The sequence below is a fragment of the Microcebus murinus genome, chromosome 16, assembly GCF_040939455.1.
Source record: "Microcebus murinus isolate Inina chromosome 16, M.murinus_Inina_mat1.0, whole genome shotgun sequence".
Taxonomy (NCBI): domain Eukaryota; kingdom Metazoa; phylum Chordata; class Mammalia; order Primates; family Cheirogaleidae; genus Microcebus; species Microcebus murinus.
The window spans coordinates 65,591,332-65,612,740 of record NC_134119.1 but is presented as its reverse complement, the minus strand read 5'-3'; the positions used below and the strand labels follow the sequence as shown (position 1 = coordinate 65,612,740).

Here is a 21,409-nt window from a genome sequence, read left to right as displayed (position 1 = left end):
GCAGATCTGCTACGATTATGCCGAGTGGCAGAGTATTTACTGAGATTCGACCCTGGGGTACCCCTGAGAAAACTCTGGAAATAACTACAAAGTCTTTGGTGGGCTTCAATTTAAAAGCTATGGTCCCTGATTTGCAACATCCTAAGTAAATATTAACATTGTCAATCAGTTTTACCCCATGATGCGGAAATTAGCAGCAGAACCTGGTAGGCTGTCTGAACCACACAATATCATATCCATTACAGATAACACCGGAATTAGAAGAACACACAGGAAGGCTGTAAATCCCTACCTTAGTTTCAAATTAATTTCGAGCTCAACTATTAATACTCAAGAATCCACATTAGCATGTGACTGCTATACCACCATCTCCTCAAAGATCACCAGCTTAGAAAGTAGCCAGGAGCAAATGGAGAGAAACAATGGCGTGAAATTGGAAGGCCAGAGAGACACATGGGAGCTCTAACTGAATGAACAAATGGTCTTAATTAACACAAGTAAAATTTTGTTATTCAAAGAACAGTACAGAAAATTTTCCAAGACAGTTTGCCTTTGTGATAACACCCAGTTGCCAGTAGAGCTGATACTCAGCTGCATAACCAGAAGATAACCCAAACATCTGATTTTTTTTTTTGAGACAGTCTCACTCTGTTGCCTGGGCTAGAGTGCCGTGGCGGCAGCCTAGCTCACAGCAACCTCAATCTCCTGGGCTCAAGCCATCCTCCTGCCTCAGCTCCCGAGTAGCTGGGACTACAGGCATGCACCACTATGCCCGGCTAATTTGTTTTTCTCTATATATCTTTAGTTGTCCAATTAATTTCTTTCTATTTTTAGTAGAGACAGGGTCTCGCTCTTGCTCAGGCTGGTTTCAAACTCCTGACCTTGAGTGATCCTCCTGCCTCGGCCTCCCAGAGTGCTAGGATTACAGGCGTGAGCCACCGCGCCCAGCCCCGATTGTTTTACTCAGACAAAAATCCTGTTAATCCATGAGTCTCAAGTACACCAGATGTACTGTGTGTTTAGTATAGTGCTGCAGACACAATCATACATAAAACCCTCACGAAGCAGACAGCTCTGGAAGGAACAGACAGGCAACTGACGGTGTGCTACATGCTATGGCGGGTGCGGAGACAGCGCAGAGCAAGTTCCCAACCAGCCACAACTGCAGCTCCGAGAATAGAACTGCTCCCACATGCACCAAGGTCTAATAAATGCCACACAGAGCCTCGAAACTGCACAAAAATGCAGAATCCATAAACCTGACAGCTGTCAGGACTGCTCAGCTCCTTCTCTGAGAACATCTCACACTCAACAACAACTGATTCCAGAATCTAAGATGGCTTAGAAAACCAGATGGTTCCAGAAAACATCCTGTAGACAGTGAAAGGTATAAATTGTTATGAGGTAACACTCTTACCTGTGGCTTCAATGTACTCAATACATCTTTCAATAAAAATGGGGATCGGCTTCTCTGGAGTCACGACCGTTGTTAAGGGCACCCCAAAATAATTACTCTCCCAGGTTGCCTTTGTGATGGATGGCCGGGGTTTGGGCTTTGGTTTCTGTCCAGAAAAGAGAGAAGAAAGCACAAAAACAAAGTGAGTATGAATGTGCAACTTAAACATCAGTAAGGCTTCCAGAGAACTCACAGTGGTGTGAAAACTCCTGCAATGATTTCAAGCAGGATAGAGACCCACTTACTCACGCCTCCAAATATCACACGAGATGCCAGAAAGTTGCCACATAGTCACACTGTGACTGTGAGACTGCACTATTAGAACAAAGATGTTTATAAAAAGCAGGCCATGTTTATTTAATAACATAGCAATAAGATGATTATCCACATCCTTTACCCGGGATGCACTGGAATAAACAGGAAGTTTTCCAAACACTACACGTGGATAATAGATGTTATATACTCAAAGATGGCTAAAATCTATAAAAAGATGAAACAGAAAACAAATAATTTCCTCTTTCCAGAAATAAGATAGAGCATGCATTCTGCTAGGGCAGACAGTCCCAAATGAGAAATTCCTTTGATACATTAGCCTGGAGTTAATTCCCAATGTCTTCCACATTAGGAAAGGGTAAAGCCAGCTAATCTAACAAGACAAATAAAATAATTTTTTGCCTATTCTTCCCCAGAGTCACCTTCCTCAAGAAGTAGTAGCAGCAATAGCAACTACCTGACTACTTAAGAACTTACTATGCACCAACCAATTCCTATCTATCTATCTATCTATCTATCTATCTATCTATCTATCTATCTATCTATCTATCTATCTATCTGAGGCAGGGTCTCACTCTACTGCCCGGGCTAGAATGCAGTGCCATCATCATAGCTTACTGCAACTTCAAGCTCCTGGGGCTTAAGCAATCCTCCCACCTCAGCCTCCAGAGTAGCTGGGACTACAGGCATGTACCACCACGCCTGGCTAATTTTTTACATTTTGTAGAGATGAGGTTTCACTGTTGCTCAGCCTGGTCTCAAACTCCAGGACCCAAGCAACCCTCCTACCTCAGTCTCCCAAACAGCTAGGATTATAGGCATGAGCCACCAGGCCTGGCCAAGCAAATATTGTTTCTTTTTTTTGCTTCCAGAGGCCAAGTGGCAGCGGCAACCAAATATTATTTATTTTGAGCCTCATGACACTCCATTTTACTGAGGAAAACACCCTCACGTGCCTAAATGACATAACTAGTAAGTGACAGTGCTGGGATTCAAAGCCCATGCTCATTAACATTATTAATATTGAGATATTCTGCTCCAAAATGACTTAATCCTTTTATTTTGAAGCTTAAATGGGGAAAACACTGCTGTAAACAAACGGTAAATTTCCTAAATCCAAAGAAATACACTTGCAATTTTGGCCTTTTGTTAAAATGTCTACTAAAAAGAGGAGGGGAACCAAATATGAGCAAGGTAAACAGACCCAGGTGTATCTCCAGCAATTTGGTTTCATTTCCAAGTTGATGAGACCAACTTAGAAGAGCAGATTTACTTAGAAATGCACACAGCTTATAAACCTACATAGTATTTATGGATTTTACATGAAATTCACTGAAGGAGACAACTAGCTGCCAGGTCACAAGTCAACCATTCTCTTTTCTCCTCCTGCCCATCCTCCTTCCTTTTAGTACCCCTTTATATGGGAACAAATCACTTCCTGTTTAGTCTGAGATTCTTTGAGGACTTCCTGTGCAAACCAGTCGCAAAAAAGAACAGCTGAGAATAAAAGGCACCCCAAAGAAAGAGCAAGCCCATTTCTGGGCTGCTGGGTGACATTGCCTTACATGACAAAACAAAGGCAGTGAGAAGCGAATCTTCAGGCCAGGTGCAGTGGCTCATGCCTGTAACCCTAACACTCTGGGAGGCCAAGGCGGGAGGATTGCTCTCAAGGTCAGGAGTTCAAAACCAGCCTGAACAAAAGTGAGACCCCGTCTCTACTATAAATAGAAATAAATTATCTGGACAACTAAAAATATATATAAAAAATTAGCTGGGCATGGTGGCGCGTGCCTGTAGTCCCAGCTACTCAGGAGGCTGAGGCAGAAGGATCACTTGAGCCCAGGAGTTTGAGGTTGCTGTGAGCTAGGCTGATGCCATGGCACTCACTCTAGCCTGGGCAACAAAGTGAGACTCTGTCTCAAAAAAAAAAAAAAAAGAATCCAATCTTCACACAGCCTGCTAACTGGTTCGGTATGGAGAACGGTAATGTGGATGGATTCTGGGGTCCCAGGGAAGTTCACACACTCAACAAAACCCGTCCAGCCCACTGTGGATGCCACTCCTCTACACCAGTGACACAGCCTCCCACGCTGTGGGGAGTGGCTGCTGCTAGCTCCCCTTACATACCGCCAGAGGCAAACAAGCTCTGATGGCACACTTTTTGTCACAGAAGTAATGAAAAGCAAGGTCGGGTGCGGTGGCTCACTCCTGTAATCCTAGCACTCTGGGAGGCCAAGGCAAGCGGATCACTCAAGGTCAGGAGTTCGAAACCAGCCTGAGCAAGAGACCCTGTCTCTACTAAAAATACAAAAAAATTAATTGACCAACTAAAAATATATATACAAAAATTAGCCGGGCATGGTGGCACATGCCTGTAGTCCCATCTACTCGGGAGCCTGAGGCAGGAGGATTGCTTGAGCCCAGGAGTTTGAGGTTGCTGTGAGCTAGGCTGATGCCACGGCACTCTAGCCTGGGCAACAGAGTGAGACTCTGTCTCAAAAAATAAAAAAGAAGTAATGAAAAGCAAATTAATGATGTACGATATACCTTTACAGGAAGTAATTAAATCAATGACTATCTCTCTAGCTTCTTCTACTGATATGAAGTACAACATAAAGAATTTAAGCTTTGAAATCTGATATACCTGGGTATGAATCCCGACTGACAAGTTCTGTGGTTTTGGTCCACTAAGTTAACATCTCAGGGACAGTACTCTGCTCACAAGGTGGCCATGAGGGTGAAATGCTAAGATGTATGCAGAGTGGCTCAGCACCCGGCACACAGTAGTTACCCCTAAGTGTGAGCTCTTACTAAAAAGGGGCTGAGTGTTTCTACTATTACAAATTCCGGCCACCAGGAGTTAAGCAATATTCTCTCTCCCCCTTAAAACAGTACATAATTTTTTTTTTGAGAGTCTCGTTTTGTTGCCCAGGCTAGAGTGAGTGCCGTGGTGTCAGCCTAGCTCACAGCAACCTCAAACTCCTGGGCTCAAGCAATCCTCCTGCCTCAGCCTCCCAAGTAGCTGGGACTACAGGCATGCGCCGCCATGCCCAGCTAATTTTTTCCGTATGTATTAGTTGGCCAATTAATTTCTTTCTATTTATAGTAGAGACGGGGTCTCGCTCTTGCTCAGGCTGGTTTCAAACTCCTGCTCGAATAATCCGCCCACCTTGCCCTCCCAGAGTGCTAGGATTACAGGCGTGAGCCACCGCGCCCAGCCTAATTTTTAAATTTTAAAGTTTAAAATGTTCAAAGTTTAAAAGGCTTTAAAAGTTTACGGTCGCGCGCAGTAGCTCATGCCTGTAATCCTAGCACTCTGGGAGGCCGAGGTGGGAGGCTCGCTTGAGCTCAGGAGTTTGAGACCAGCCTGAGCAACAGTGAGACCTCATCTCTACTATAATAATAAATAGCAAGAAATTAGCCAAATAACTAAAAATAGAAAAAGTTAGCCAGGCACAATGGTGCATGCCTTTAGTCCCAGCTATCGAGGAGGCTGAGGCAGCAGGATTGCTTGAGTCCAGGAGTTTGAGGCTGCTGTGAGCTAGGCTGACGCCACAGCACCCTAGCCCAGGCAAGAGAGTGACACTCTGTCTCAAAAGGAATAACTGCTATAGCATCTGCATAATCAAAGAAGATCATCTGTATTTAAAAGACATTTTTCCACCTCCTTTCATTCAAGTTTTTAACAACTTCAATCCTCCAAAATTTGCCAGTCAAAACTAACATAACAGCATTTTTCTTCAAGAAAACTGAAGCTTCCAAATAAAACATGTCGTTAAGCACTAAAAAATGGAACTGAAACAGAAGCTACAAAGAAGCTATTCCTAATCACCTTAAAGCCCTCTAACCAGAGCTTACTAAACAGACAATGAATTTTCATTGTATACTTTCCCACCCTCTCAATATTAGAATAAGATGATGCAGGTGTGTTCTAATAAGCGAAATGAGCTAGAAAATTTAGCCTCTGTCAATTGAATGCTTTCTACGTACCAGACCCTGGCTTAAGTTCTTTACATACATGTATTATCTCACTCCAAATAAACAACAGATCTGGAGAACCCTATATTATTTTTATTTTATCATTTATTTATTTTAAGCGATGGGGTTTCACTATGTCACCCAGGCTGGGGGGCAGTGGCTCAATTATTGCTCATTGCAACCTTGAACTCCTGGGCTCCAGTGATCCTCCCGCCTCATCCTCCCAAGTAGCTGGGACTACAAGCGTACCACAACCGCCCGCTAATTTTTCAATTTTTAGTAGAGACGGGGTCTTGTTCTTGCTCAGGCTAGTCTCGAACTCCTGAGCTCAAGCGATCCACCTGCCTTAGCCTCCCAGAGTGTGAGATTTACTCACAGGCATTAGCCACAGCACTCCGCCCAGTTTAAAAACTTTTTACAAAAGTTCTTGGGATAGGCAGAATGAATGGATGGATGACTGAATAAATGAATAAAGGTACACTGATTATCTGGAAGACTTCTAAAGGTAACAAAGATCCACTCACATAAAATACCAGGGAACTTTAACCTGGAAACAGGAAGAATGGGGCACTTTTCAAATAGCTATAGAGCTACTTATTGAATATGGAACAGGCTTATTTTGTATGGCTTCATGTTGGGAGAGTCAAGAGAGTTGGAAGGCTAAATTAGACTATTGCTCTTATCTCTTTCACCTCAAAGAGTCCAAGATCTACTTCAACCCTTCAATTTACAAATGTGGAAATGAAGAGTAAGTTTTTGCAATAGCATGAACCTCCACTTGCTCAATGACACGGATTCTATCTTATTCTCACTTTTTTAAGATTTAAACAAACTCTGGTTTACAGAATACCTCCTTGAGATATCTAAAGGCTCTCTAGGGTGTCACAAAATTAGGCAGGGAATTCTTGCACAACTAACTCCAAACCTTCCTATTAAGAAAATCCGTGATTGGGGTGCATGCCAAGAGTTGGGCCAGAGTGCTGATATAACAACCAACACTTCAGGCACCTGAAGGGTTACTGGGCACATTTCAGATGGGAATGTCATTCTCTTAAGTGGCTTGACAGATGTCTCATATCGTCAGACGTGTGTCACACTTTAAGCAATCACTGGGAAGCACTCTCAGCAGCAGGTCCTTGGAGAGGAGAAAGTGACACCACCCAACATCCATCTTCTTTTGGGGGCACCCACTTAGCAGGCTGAGCTGAAAAAACCATCTAGCCTGAGGAAGCCAATCCCTGAGAACAATCTCCACATCTGTGCCTCTAAGTTTACAGTCCAACTGGGTCAAAAATGGATGAACAGTGATTCTGTAGGAGTGGCAGGACATAGTGCTAGGTGCTCTGCACAACTGAACACTCACAACCACCCTGAAACGTAAGGGCTATTAGCCCCATTTTACAGTTGAGAAAACAGAAGCTCAAAAAGATTCACATCTATCACTGAGAGCACTGTGACCTATGAATGCCAAGACCCTTTAAGGTCTTTACCCTACATGAGCCATCTCCTGATGAAGTGTCACTGCCATACACAAAGGACCAGGCCAGCTTGTCCTTTCAGATAGATATTTAAAAAATGAATAATACAGTCTATTGTTCTGCAGCTCACAGGTTCCTTAAAAACATACCTGATTGTTAGTCTTCATATTAACTCTGTGGCAAAATTTATTTTATTTTTTTGAGACAGAGTCTCAGTTTGTTGAGGTGAGTAGAGTGCTGTGACATCAGCCCAGCTCACAGCAATCTCAACCTCCTGGGGTCAAGAGATCCTCCCGTCTCAGTCTTCAAGTAGCTGGGACTACAGGCTTGCACCAAGACACCCGGATAATTTTTTCTATTTTTAGCAGAGACGGAGTCTCACTCTTGCTCAGACTGGTCTGCAACTCCTGAACTCAAGTGATCCTCTGGCCTCAGCCTCCCAAAGTGCTAGGGTTACAGGTGCGAGCCACCTCACCCAGCAATGTGGCAAAATTAATAAACCATAGTTTGTGCCAGTGGTGCACTGGGGAAAAAGAGTGCCTGGACTCTGCCTCTGGCCGCTTGGCTTTTCGGACACACGGGCATAAAGGGCAAGCTCCCCAAAGTGGCAGAGTAGGAAGCTGTGTCTGTCACTGCCTCTGCTCCCACCCTGGCAGGGAGAAGCCCACTCCACAGCCCCTCCAACTCCACTGGGGCAAGAAAAGAGTAGAATGCCAGCCAGAGAACAGGGCAGAGCCAAGAGAGGGCCCCTTCTGTAAGTCTGTTAAGATGGCTGGGTTTCAAACCTGACGTGCAGTGGGCACTCAACATACTTGCTGAACAAAAGCAGTTCCCAATAAAGCCCTGGGCCAGTGTTCCTTTCTACTTTTTCACATTTGGCTGAGATGAGGCCTATCTCTAAGATGATTTTTTCTTCTTCTTACTCTGTGCTGCTCTCACTAGTAAAGTGAGGGATGCGGCTCAGAGGCCTTGTTCATACTTTGACAGTACCATATCATAAACCGTTTTTGAAAAAGTAGATGAAATAATAATTCCCTCTGTCACTCTGTAGGCACTGAACAGGGTACAGTCATTTATGTACACATACAACCGCTTACCTAGTGGGCTAAATGCCTAGAAGGCAAGAATCTTGGCATTTTTCCTTTTTAATGAATTACCCAAGGTCATGTATCAAACTAGCGGCAGAATTAATACTACGACCAAAGTCATCTCCCATCCTCAATGAACTTATAATCTAATTGGTGAAAGATGACATGTCCACAATAAACAAAGCTGATCTACGACAGATATCACATGAGTAAGTGCCAAATGAGCAACAAAGAAAAAAGGTAAAGAGATTGAAAGCACACAGGCAGTCTTCCACAGCTATAATGGAGAAGTCGTCGCCCTTACTGGATAAAGAATATTCTGGCCGGGTGCGGTGGCTCACGCCTGTAATCCTAGCACTATGAGAGGCCGAGGCGGGTGGCCCGCTCAAGGTATGGAGTTTGAAACCAGCCTGAGAAAGAGTGAGACCCCCCGTCCCTACTAAAAATAGAAAGAAATTAATTGGCCAACTAAAAATACATAGAAAAAATTAGCTGGGCACGGTGGCACATGCCTGTAGTCCCAACTACTCAGGAGGCTGAGGCAGAAGGATAGCTTGAGCCCAGGAATTTGAGGTTGCTGTGAGCTAGGCCGACGCCAACGCACTGTAGCCCTAGCCTGGGCAACAGAGTGAAACTTGTCTCAAAAAAAAAAAAAGAATATTCTATCTTCTGTGGGAACAGCAGGTATAGCTATTTAGGACCCTAAATTGTCAACTTCAAATATTCTCTTCTGGTCTCCATAAATACTCTTTTACATGTAAAATTACTTATTCAGATTTTAGGGTCAGAAAATAAGGTCATTAGAGTTGTATCACCTAGTACAGCCTTTTAAATGCTTGGCAACATAAAAAAAAGAATCCAGGCCATTGGATTCACTGTTTTTGTTTTTGTTATTTTAAGAAGTAATATCATATACAGAATATATTCTGGAACAGGGATGGTGGCATCTCAATGGGGACAAGAGTGAAACTGATATAAATAGAGCCCCAGAGGGTCACACACATGGCTTGCCGAGTTGTGTGGTGGCACACTGGACTAACTGCCGTTGGTAGAGTCTTAGAAAAATGGAAATATTCCACAGATGACATTACTAGAGCTTCCCCAAAACCACTTTCTCGCATTCTGTATTCGACACTGCACCCTTTCTGATTGGCAATTATTCTCTCATATTTCCAACAGATGTCAAAAGGACCTTTTCAATTAAGTTATTTGCTTAAGCCCCAAATGTATTCTTGGTTAACTGGTGCTCCCCTCCTCCGCTTCTGGCTCTGAAAAACTCTAAGCCCAGGTTTAGGAGAAAACCTGAGAGCAGACTGATTTCTGCTGGCAAAATCTATTATTAAAGCACACATATCTGGTCTCTTTCAAGCTGGCCATTAGTACTATCTACGACCAGTCACTCACCATACTGGAGCATCTTTATTTAGGGATGGCCAGGAAGGAGAGTGAAGTCCTGGCCTTTCTACAATCCTTAATCCTCTTGAATGATGGCAAAAGAAAGGAACGTGTCCCATTGCAGGACCCAAATAAATCAAGACCATAGCTTTTAGCTCTGTAAAGGCAGGAAGGCTGGCAAACCTGGGTCAATTCACGGCCAGTGCAACTAGGGTCTCAGCAGAGGGGCGTGCCTACTAGCTCCTGGTATGTTTTTACAAACACCCTGCCTGAAATTCAATGCACACTGAATGTTGACTTTCCAACACTATGGGTCAGTTTTTATCAATTTGCCTCCTCTCAAATGCTGGATAAAACTCATTCAGAAGGCCCTTTCCTTGCAAGCAGAGGTGACAGTCCTGATGAGAGCTGAAATAATGAGTTCCTACAAAGGTATTTCAACATCACCAGGTGGTGGGAGAGAACAAGCTGGCTCAGTGAAGCATCAGAGCAGTATCTCTGTTCTTTAAAAAATAAATCTGGGTTGCCTCTTGTAATTTTTTTTTTAAGAACAGGTGTGCTGTAAGCTAAGGCAGACAGTTAAAAAGATGGTCTATTTTTATCACCAAAAACATACTACAGAAGTTCTTCAGGCTTAAAATAAACTGAAAATCGAGTGACACCAGTGCAAAACAATTTCTCAAAGTTCCAGTTGCTATTCAATATCTCCCTGCCTTTTTTGTCTTCTATTCAACCCGTCTCTGGGCCTAGAAACAAACAGCACCATGCTGTTCTTGGGGGACGGCATCGGGAAATGGATTTTTTGGATAACCAAAGTCCTTTTGCTTGAATGAACAAATGAACTGGACTGACTGAGTTGTCTAAATATATGTGTCCCTTCCTATTGAATATTAGCATCTTTCTTGCAGACTGGATTCTAAAATCTACTGGAAGTGGAAGTCAGAAGAGCAGGGTTCGAAAATCTCAACTCCTCCACTTAGTAGTTACATTAACTTGGGCAAGGTGTTTAATTTCTCTGAGCCCCAGTTACTTTATTGCCAAAATCAGGATGGAAAAAAATCCCCCTCGTTAAGACGGGTAAGTTCTCAAGTCAGTAGTAGGTGTAAAAAGAAGAAAAAAAACACTGATAAGAATAAATGAAAAACTTATGTGGAAATGCCTGGTACTGTACCTGGCACACAGGAGATATTAAAAAAATGCACGAAAATACAAAATCCTTCACATGGTCTCTGTAGCCCTCCACTATTTGCCAAGGGTCTCCCTTATCTCTCTGCCGCAGCCACACCAAACTTCTGTCAAGTCTCTGAACACCGTTTTTTCAGCTCCAAGTTCCGTACTTTCCTGGAAAGCTCTTCCCACGAAGCCTCCATCTTCACTGACTTTGCCTACCTCACCCCTTCGGAAGTCTCAGCCTTAAATATCATTCATTTCCTTGAAGAGCTTTCCTGATGTCCCAGTTTGGGTTAAACCTCCTTGTCACACAATTACCATCTCCCCTCTGGTAATGTTAAAAATGCATGCAAATACATGTTTAAACCCTATCATCCCCGAGACTGGAAACCAGAAGAACATAACTACACACCTATAGCACCCAGCACAACGCCAGGCACAAAACAAGTGCTCGATAAATGCCCCTGCGCTGAATTGAATGTTTCCTTCCTAAAAGAACAAATGAGCTTGTGTACTTAGTTTGAAAGATAAAATTTCTTTCAGGAATCAGAAATTCCAAGGTCAAGTCAGCATGCCCACCCCATTTTGAAAACCATTCATCTGGTCTACAAGCTCACTGAGTGGGGCTAAGCTTTTCTGCAGCACACACTGAGAGTCTTTCCCCGAGCAGGTTCCAAACGGCTCATATTTCGTGGCATTCAGCTTGTCTGTCAAAACGCAACATCCCTCCCAGGGGAGCCAGCAGTCCAATTCCCCAGCTGGTTTTTATTCACACTAGAAACTTTAACTCCGTTCTAGGCCTCACAAAATGAGAGCTGTGTCCACACAAAGCCGCAACAACCAGCCAATTCACTGAAGCCAATGAAATAAGCCAATTCACTAGGGGGACACAAACTGTCAAACTGGTTACTTGGTGCCTTATAGACCAAACAATGCATGATTGAATTGGTTAGCTCTTCAATAGGTTGTCTTGTCATGTGGTAGCTACAGTGAGTGAAAGATTTTCTTTATCATTCTGTCACATTTTCTTAAATACAAAAATAAGGGCACATTAGATAGAAGGGTAAATAGCCAATAATTTCTCTTTAAATCTGTGGTCAAACACACCAAATTCAGCAATCTGAGTATGCCAAAAAGGCATATTTGGCGGAACAAGGCTCCCCAGCCTGTTTTTTGGCTTTAAAATAAGACCCTGCCGATCCTGATCTCATCTTTGCAAACGCATGGCACTGGGAGACAGAGACCATGTGCAACAACAACTCTTTACAGACAAAGCATCTATTCATGGCCCCCACTAAAGTGCAATAGTAGATTTTCAATTTCATTCAGCTGAGTGCGGAAGGCTCCCACTATGAGGGCGGGTTGCTAAATGGTTCAGCTGGGAAAAGGACCGAGAATGAGGGTCAGCTTTTACAGTCTGCACTTTCATTAGGAGACATGAAAGCGATTCCCTCACTTGGACTCTAATTTTACAGTAAAGGGCTAATCTAGCTAATTAGCTGAAGGCTCTGAGTGATTTTTCCTTTTCCATATCACACTGGTACCCAGAGCATAGCTTATTTTTTGTTAGGGCAGTTGCTAGGGGTAAGTACCAAGAAAGGAGCTCAGTAACAAACACAAAGGGTTAAAACATACACAAAAGAGGACAATGTTGGTCCCTCAACAGACCAGACCAGTTCTCTCCTTTCTCTGAATACTACATGCATACTTCCACCTTTAAGTCTTTCCTTAACTCATGCTCTTTTTTTTTTTTTTTTTTTTGAGACAGTCTCACTCTGTTATCCAGGCTAGAGTGCCATGGCATCATCATAGCTCACTGTAACCTCAAACTCCTGGCCTCAAGTGATCCTCCTGCCTCAGCCTCCTGAGTAGCTGGGATTACACAGGCGCATACCACTATGCCCAGCCAATATTTAAAATTTCTTATAGAGTCTTCCCTATGTTACTCAAGCTCATCTCAAACTCCTGGCCTCAAGTGATCCTCCCCTTTCAGCCTCCCAAACTGCTAGGATTATAGGCATGAGCCAATGAGCCGTGCCCGGTTTTACTCATTCTTCAAGGTCTAGTTAAATGACAATAGCTAACACTTACCTGGCATGCACTATGCCCAGTGTTCATATCTCACAACCCAATGAGGAAGGTGCTTCCTCTCTTGTAGAAGGGACATGGAGAGGTGACTCATGTGCCCAAGTCCAAGTGAGGAAGTTGGAGTTGGGATCTGACAGGCCTCCCGATTCCTGGAGTCTGAGCTCCTGCTGACCTAATTAACCTCTCCACCCTACTCTACCGTAACCACTCCCAACATGGGTTCTTCATTCTGTCCCCACACAGCCTTCCTTGGGCAGACAACCTGTTTTCAGTGGCTGTGTAGGTCTTGCTGCCTCAACTGGGTACTAAGGTCTCAGCAAGAAGCATCTGTGCCACTTCCCCAGTGGTGTCTGGCATGCAGGAGGTACGGAGTGTATCTTCCATTACCAGCTGACATCAGAGTGCCTGGCTGCTCCCCCACTTCAAATAAATATTGTATTGCTTCGTCATGTCAATCAAAATCAAAGGCCAAATTCCCACATGGGGGCTGGCTTGGAATTCTCTGCCCTGATGGTATCTTGCTTTTCCAGTAAAACAAGTGTCAGTCTGTGTTCTTAACAGCAATTTTAAATAGGAGGTTTGCTCCTGCGGCCAAGGCTTTGCTTGTCTATGCACTGGGATGACAAAGCAACCACCGTCATTTCAAACCCTCATTTTCCAAAGCAGGAGAAGAAAATTTCACCTTCTACTCACTCTTTCCAAAGGATACAAAGAAACTGACTTCAGGCACACTACTGCTCTTGGGCCAGAAGTATTGTTTTTATTTGTCTTGAAGAGGTGTGGCCCTCATAACTAAAGACAGACTGGAGGTTGACCACTTCGCACATGCCGACCCAGCAATCCAGCCTAAGCAGCTCCAGCTTAGGCAGTGCTTGTCACCAGCACTGACACAGCTATCCTTGGGGCTCACCAGGACCAGCTGCATTCTGCAAAGCCTCCACTACAGCACGTGCTCTTTAAACCCTGGCTTATTTGGGAATGTGTTTTAAAACCATCATTTTAAGTAGTAAAAATGTAGCTAGAAGTCAGAAAAATAGTTCTAATTCAGTGTGCTGTTATACCACTTTCCTAATCCCCCAGGTGTTCAAACACCCCCACAAATTAGAAAACTGTCAGCATTTAGATATGCTGTTCCAGCAACAGTCTTCTTTGGGAGTACAGGAGGAAGAAAAGAAAGTCAAATGTCTAAAATGTTTGGATTCCAGTGTCATTAAACAGGAGAGCTTTGGGGAAATACTGGGAAGCAGGTCAGGCTGTTTTCTGGCTCCCTAAATAAGGACTGCTGTGAATGGGCCTGGCCCGCACCAACCTTTGGAGAAGAAAACACTGGAAGCAGATGAAGGACTCAAATGGAAAAGCAAGCTGAGGACAAATCAAACAGAAGAATGCCTGTGATATGTGTTAATAGTCAGCACAGATGGGGAGGGGGAGGGGAACAGAGCACACAACAGTGCTGCTCTGCCCTTTCTCACACTGCATAGGCAAGAAAACTCTGGAAGCTCCTGGCCAATGGTGATGGAGGAGCACCCTGTATGCTACGAGGCAACACAAAGTAGATGTGATTTTTTGGGGAGGGCAATGACACCTGTTCCTTCATCTCCAAGGGCCCTAAGGGCTACTGAACTGTCCTCTTGCTGTATTTTACAACAGAACTGTCAGCTCTCAAGACAGCCTGAACCCTAGAACCTTCTGATTTGGTATGTTAGCAATGTTTCTTTCCAACAGTACCTGTAATACTTTCAGATAAGTGACTTTCTTCTCTGCTGTTTAACGGGAGGGAGAGCGGCAAAACTTCACTGTCTCTATGTGTCATTCTGTACAGGATAATGCTGGTCAGGGGGTATTACATAACACAGTTCTGCTGTGGTGTCTCACCACGATGTTTTTCTCTGAAAAAACAAGGCACAGCAAGGTGGCTCAAGCCTGTAATCCTAGCACTTTAGGAGGCAGAGGTGGGAGGTTCACTTGAGGCCAGGAGTTCGAGACCAGCCTGAGTAAGAGCAAGACCCTGTCTTTACTAAAAATAGAAAAAAATTAGCCAGGTGTGGTGGCATGCACCTGTAGTCCCGGCTACTCTGGAGGCTGAAGCAGGAGGCTTGCATAAGCCCAGGAGTTTGAGAATGTAGTGAGCTATGATGACACCAGTGCACTCTAGCCAGGGCAACAGAGTGAAACTCTGTCTCAAAGAAAAAAAACATAGATAGATGAAATGTATGTATGTATGTATGTTTAGCAGTAAGAGACTGAGGCATGCAATTTTGGACTCTGGTGTTTAAGCAAAGGAAGAGCAAGTGTATTGTCACTGGCTTGGCTGCTTGTGGGGACACTGTCAAGTTGTACACTATCTGCTCATTTTGGTCACTAATTAAATATTGTTTTAGACAGGGACAACTCAGGCTATCTATCTAAGGTCCTAACTGCTTGAGAGGTGCCAGCAGGAACTATCGGACACACTGCTAACTTTGTTATGCTAAGTCAAAGAGTAAACTCTCACGCATAGCAATTTTTTTTTAACCACAATAAACTGTCCTTGAAAAATCATCATCATCAATCAACTCTCACTGAGACACTGCACAAATCATTCCTATGATTCATCCTAAACCAGTGCCTTACCTTAGTGTTCCTCCTTAGACTTCGAAGAATATTCCTCCTCCTCGGGTCTTCATCTGTTTCATATGGAATGACGGCATTGTCCCCTTTATAACCCTGGGAAGCCTGATCCTCCTCTTTTTTCCGGATGGGCCCCAGCTCATCATCACTCCCCACGCTGAAGCTGGTTCGGTAACTAGCAAACCTCCCCAGCCGGGTGCATCTCGTCCTGTACAGCACTGGCTTGCTCACGATGGAAACCTTCCGGCCACGCTCCAGAGAGCTGGTGTCCATTTCACTGTCAGAACCATTCCCACTGCCATTGGACTGGGCTTTGTTGATATTCCGAATGGTGATGATTTTGCCCTGGGTGCTGTCATGGGGCACAGAATATATGTTTTCTTCTTCATTCCTTGGCTTAACCACAGCATCCATGGGTTCAGCATAGTCAGAAGGATCAAACCCATCCTGAGGCAGCCAGGGGCTAGAAGACACAGACTTCCTCTGTCCATCCCCCCTATGGCCTTGGTCTAAATAAGACAGATCCCCCTTTGTCATTTCGAAATGGACAGGAGGCTTTGGTTTGACAGGTGGAGGTACTTTGTTGTTCAGTTTACTCTCAAAACTGCTCATGATGAAAGACAGCCCATCATTCCCCTCCAGTTCCATAGAGAGCTTAGAATGGTCTTTGGATAAAGAGGGCAGTGATGTGTCTTCTCGAAACAGGCTGTAAGATGAGGGCTCGATATCTTCTTCTGAATCCTGCAGGTTGGAGTTGCAGAGCGGGGACCCTGCCCGGGGGGAGTTGAACACCTCTTCTGTGGTGCTACAGGCCTCGGCGACATTATCATACATATGAGTAGCCTCGACTATGTTCTTTTTCTCCACCACATCTTTAAAAAATGGGTGAAAGATCTCAAGTTTATGCTGGGGTTGACTACAGGGGATGCTTGTGAACCTTCCATCAATTTCTTGAGCAATCTCCTCTCCCTCGGTCAGCTGTTCCCGACTTAAGTCATTGTCCAGGACATCTATAGCGCCGTCAGTGAGTGCCACCAGCTGAATGGGGATGATATCCTGCACTTCACAAAGAAAGGCACGTAACATAGCCAAGGAAGCCTTGCGTTTGGCTGAATAAAAAACAATGTACCCATGAACCAACCGGCTTTTTCTAATGCTAAACGAGGAATGGTATGAAAGAATGGACAGTTCAATACGTTTCTTGTGTAGTCCAATTGGTAGTTCAAGTAAAACAGAGTTGTTGCTTCCACAATAGGAAGACTTACAGGTTTGGGACTGAAGGACAGGAAAGAGTATGTCATCTGCACTAAAAGGATCTCCACACATCAGACACATAACAATTCGTAGATCAACATCGGCCAAGTCTTTGATGCTAGCGGTAGAACTGACCAGGTTTAAGTTACGCTTAGAGTCTAGGAGTCCCTTCAAAACTTGACTAATTTGCTTTTCGTTAATGTTGCGTCCATAACCGATGCCAGCAGAAGCAGGGTCAAGGAAGACACACTGAAGTTTGCTAGCAATTTGCTGGCCTTGTTGTATTAAGCTATGCAGGGTCTCTCCACTGGTGTCTCCTCTCTTGTTAACCAAAATCAACGTCAGGGGGAGGTGGACTGAATGATTATCCCGCCTGCCCAGCGTGGACTCTCTACTCTTCTCTATGCTCTCCACTACGTAGGACAGTGATTCCTTTGAATTGTAAAGGCAGAGACAGCCGTGGGGCTGAAATGTTGGCGTCTGAAAAGAGTTCACGGGAAGCCTGACGTTCCCCTCGATCGGTCTCAAGGAAAGCTCATACATTTTACCATCTATCACATACTTGTCATCATTTGTACAAAGAGCTCGAATCTCATTGGCCAACTCTCGGGCAAGGCCATCTTTGCCCAATATAACCAAGTTGATTCTATCAATGTTGGGGTCAGAGAGCGAATTTTTCTGATTCCGGTCAGATGGTCGGATAAACCGAGAACTAATCAAGTGCTCAATCTTAGCATCCACGCAAGCTGGGCAGCTGGGGCATGTCTCCTTTGTTGGGTGGTACACAAAATGAATGTGCTTCAGAATAAGGGCATCACGTTCTGCCTGGAGCTTTTGTAATGCTTTAAATCGCTGTTCCTCCCCCAGAACATCCTGAATGACACCCATCTTTTCCTTGCTGGGCTTAGCATCCAGTTCTAGTTCATAAAACAATTCTGAATATTCCAAAAGCAACTCCTGAAATTCTTCCTTTGCTTTATCTATAATTTGCTTTTGGTGTTTGCCATAAATATCCATGTATACAGATTCTTCCAGCCACTGGTAGAAATCTTCATTCATAATAAAACTACGGGCCTCTTCCCAAGGCTTTCCTGGAGTTATGAAAGGAGAGGTCTCCAGGTTTTCTTTAAACGCCCTTCTCATCTCAGCCCTTTTCCGCTCATTCCTCAGCTTCTCTAAGTGGGTCTCGTACAGCTGCTCTGCAGGGACGGTATCCATTAAGTCGAAGGGAATCCGCTCATTTTCCATGTTATCGATGTGGCTGGTGGCATCCCACGGTGTCTCTTCAAGTACAACAAACCACTTCAAGAATTCTGGCTTGGTTTCTAAGAGCTTTTTGGCTTTTATGCAGCTTAGGTGGTCTATTTCATCTAGATTAGGTATAAGAGCTTCAAATGCTAACGGCAGAGCTGCCAGGTACAGCTTTCTCCTGCGCTCAATGTGCTCATGCTTGAGGCGGTGGATGTGCTGTAGAAACAGCTTCTTAGCTTTCTGAGTCCCTTCCAGGTAGACATAGTCCTGGTACTCTGGAGAGGCCTGCATCTTTCGGCTGACATTCAGCCAATTTTCATTGTGGTTCTTCACAATGCGACTCACCAGCCACTCATACTTGTCTTTTGCTGTAGCTATCTGCTGGCTCTGTTGCTTGAGAGCTTCAAAATAAGGAATGATTTTCGTCTTTCCCCGACTTTTATCAATGAGTTGCACCAAGGTGCTGAAAGCCAAGTCCACGTTTACATTGGATCTCGCTGAGGTCTCCACAACCTGGAGGTTCTTTTTGCTTAAGGCAAAAGTATGTGCATCTCTAATGTACCGCTCAACACCCTCATCACACTTAGTCAGGACCACCACTATGGGCTTTTTTGTTTTTGCAAGCTGATTGTAGAGATTGGAGACAAACTTAAGCTGGTCATCAAAGTTCCTATTCATGCCCCTGCTAACATCAATACCAAGAAGAAAACCATCGATCAGCAGCTTTCCATCCGGCATTTGTTTCTGCTCAAAGTCCTGCTCCAGCCCCAGCTGGTCAGTGCAAAAGTACATGAGTTTTTCAGCTGATGCAAGCTTGGTTGCAGCAGCTCTCTTGATATAGGGCTGCAGGGCTGTGCTTCGATGAGGTTGAAAAGTTTGATCATCGATAAATTCAGTCTGTTCCACAATGTGCATTTTACATTCCACACAATCCTCCAGGGAGCGGCCAACTTCTCCCCAGTACAGAAAGTGGTCATTATTGACGACTCGCCCACCAAAGTCACTGGTGCTGAGGACAGAGGTATGGTCCAAGTGAAACTCATCAGCACTCGGACGCACGAAGCGGTTACACAGACAAGATTTTCCAATGCCACACTGGCCCTTCTCCTTCTCAGTTCCAGACAATCCCACCACACTGATGTTGTAGGTGGGAATGCGGACATCTTGCTTTCTTGCCATCATCATCGTCGACACATCCTGCCACGATCAGCCACTTCCGAGATCAGATTAGTGTTTTCCAGTGGAATGAATAGCTTCCAACATTATCAGTGGGGGCTGGATGCACATGCAGCCAAAGTGTCAGGTCCCATAGTGTTATATACCAGTAAGAAGTCAGTTTTCGCCACTTCTCATAGACAAATAGCCAACATTTCTTCCTAAATGGGGGGGAAAAAGAAAACCCATCAGCACCATAATTTTGGAACTCAATTTTAATCACTGAACTGTAGCAAAAGCAATTATTTTATTCAACAAATATTTAATAAACATTTATCATGCCAGGCTTTATGCTGGATGATGATATGAAAGCAAGTAAGACTGACCCTCAGAGAGATACAATTTAGTACAATGGAGGAAGACATAAGTCAGCAATGTGCTAAGTGCTAAAACAACGGTCTAAGGGCACCTCAGAAAAATGGCTGATTCCATGGCTAGGGCAGGGTAGGTACAAGATAAGCCAGGAACATCTTTTTGTGCAAGAAAAAAAATGACAGGGCATCTCACAAGGACACAGGAGCCAGCCTGAAGGAGCTCCCATTGGCCAAGTCTGGGACAATTTGAGCACCAAAATAATTAAGTATGATAATGAATTATAATCCATTGGAAAAAATAAAATCAATCCATAAACTGGATCAGGCAAGAATCAACACAAGATGCTAAATCTAGGAGGTAAATTTTGATAAGAACTAAGATACTTGAATAGAATTCAGATATCTCCTGATAGAACACTCATTAGTTGCAAGGGAGAGGGGGGAAAACACACAAAGACACACACACACACACTCAATAATTATACAGTAGAGAAACCAGGCAACACCTTGACTGGGTAATCAGCATTATCATCACCAGGGTGAGCTCAGTGGCTCATAGCTGTAATCCCAGCACTTTGGGAGGCTGAGGTGGGAGGATCCTTAAGGCCAGGAGTTTGAGACCAGCCTGGGCAACAGAATGAGACCTATATCTACAAAAAAAATAGAAAAATTAGCCAAGTGCGGTGGCATGCACCTGTAGTCCCAGCTACTTAGGAGGCTGAGGCAAGAGGAATGCTTGAGCCCAGGAGTCTGAAGTTGTAGTGAGCTATCATGACACCACTGCACTCTAGCCTAGGCACCAGAGACTGTCTCAAAACAAATTAACATCACCAATAAGAGATATAAGGACATCGTGGACCTCCAGATGTGATACCTCTGATACATCGCTATGCAGTATTATGGCCTAAAAAGCATAATTTGAACCTCATTATGAGGAAACATCAAACAAACACAATTGAGCAACATTCTATTTTTTTTTTTTTTTTTAAGTACAGAGCAGGGCTCTGTATTTTTCAAAAAATGTCAATGTCCTAATAGAAAAAGATAGCCATGTAAATACTCCAGATTAAGGGAGGCTAAAGAGACATCATAACTAAATACAATTATCTGACCCTAGACTAAATCCTGTTCCAGAGAGAAGAAAGGCTATGCACGACATTATTAGGTCAATTAACAACACTGATCTATGAATGCAATATTAGATAAAAGTATTTTATCACAAAGTCAAACAAAAATCTGCTGTATTTCTCTATACTAACAATGAACAATCTGAAAAGGAAATTATAAAAATAATTCATTTACAATAGCAGTGAAAAAAATAAAATGCTTAGCAATTAACCAAGCAAGTAAAAGACTTGCACAATGAAAACTACCAAACAGTGCTGAAAGAAATTAAAGAAGACAAAAATGGAAGCACATCACATGTTCACAGATTAAAGGACTTAATATTGTTAAGATGGCAATACTCAAAGCAATCTACAGATTCAATGCAATCTCTCTCTCTCTCTCTTTCTTTTTCTTTCTTTCTTTTCTTTGAGACACAGTCTTGCTCTGTCACCCTGCCTTAGAGTACAGTCATCCCAGCTCACTACAACCTCAAACTCCTAGGCTCAAGTGATTCTTCTGCCTCGGCTTCCCAAGTAGCTGGGACTACAGGTGAGCACCACCACACTGGGCTAATTTTTTCTATTTTTAGTATAGACAGAGTCTCAGTCTTGCTCAGGCTAGTCTCAAACTACTAACCTCAAGTGATTCTCCTGCCTCCACCTCTCAGAGTGCAGGGATTACAGGCGTGAGCTACTACAACACTAGGCCTCAATAAAATCTTTATCAAAATCC

The 21,409-nt window shown here is 43.8% G+C and overlaps 1 protein-coding gene across 1 annotated transcript in view; it reads right to left on the bottom strand.

Annotated features, from left to right (window-relative positions):
• ARHGAP35 (Rho GTPase activating protein 35) overlaps positions 1-21,409 on the bottom strand; it is a 126,119-nt gene that overhangs the window by 58,213 nt on the left and 46,497 nt on the right. Inside the window, exons 2-3 of the mRNA XM_012761507.3 lie at positions 15,540-19,417; positions 1,418-1,562 (exon numbers count right to left, since the gene is read on the bottom strand). Coding sequence (XP_012616961.2) covers positions 1,418-1,562; positions 15,540-19,226 — 3,832 coding nt within the window. The 5' untranslated portion in view covers positions 19,227-19,417. The remainder of the gene's footprint in view (positions 1-1,417; positions 1,563-15,539; positions 19,418-21,409) is intronic.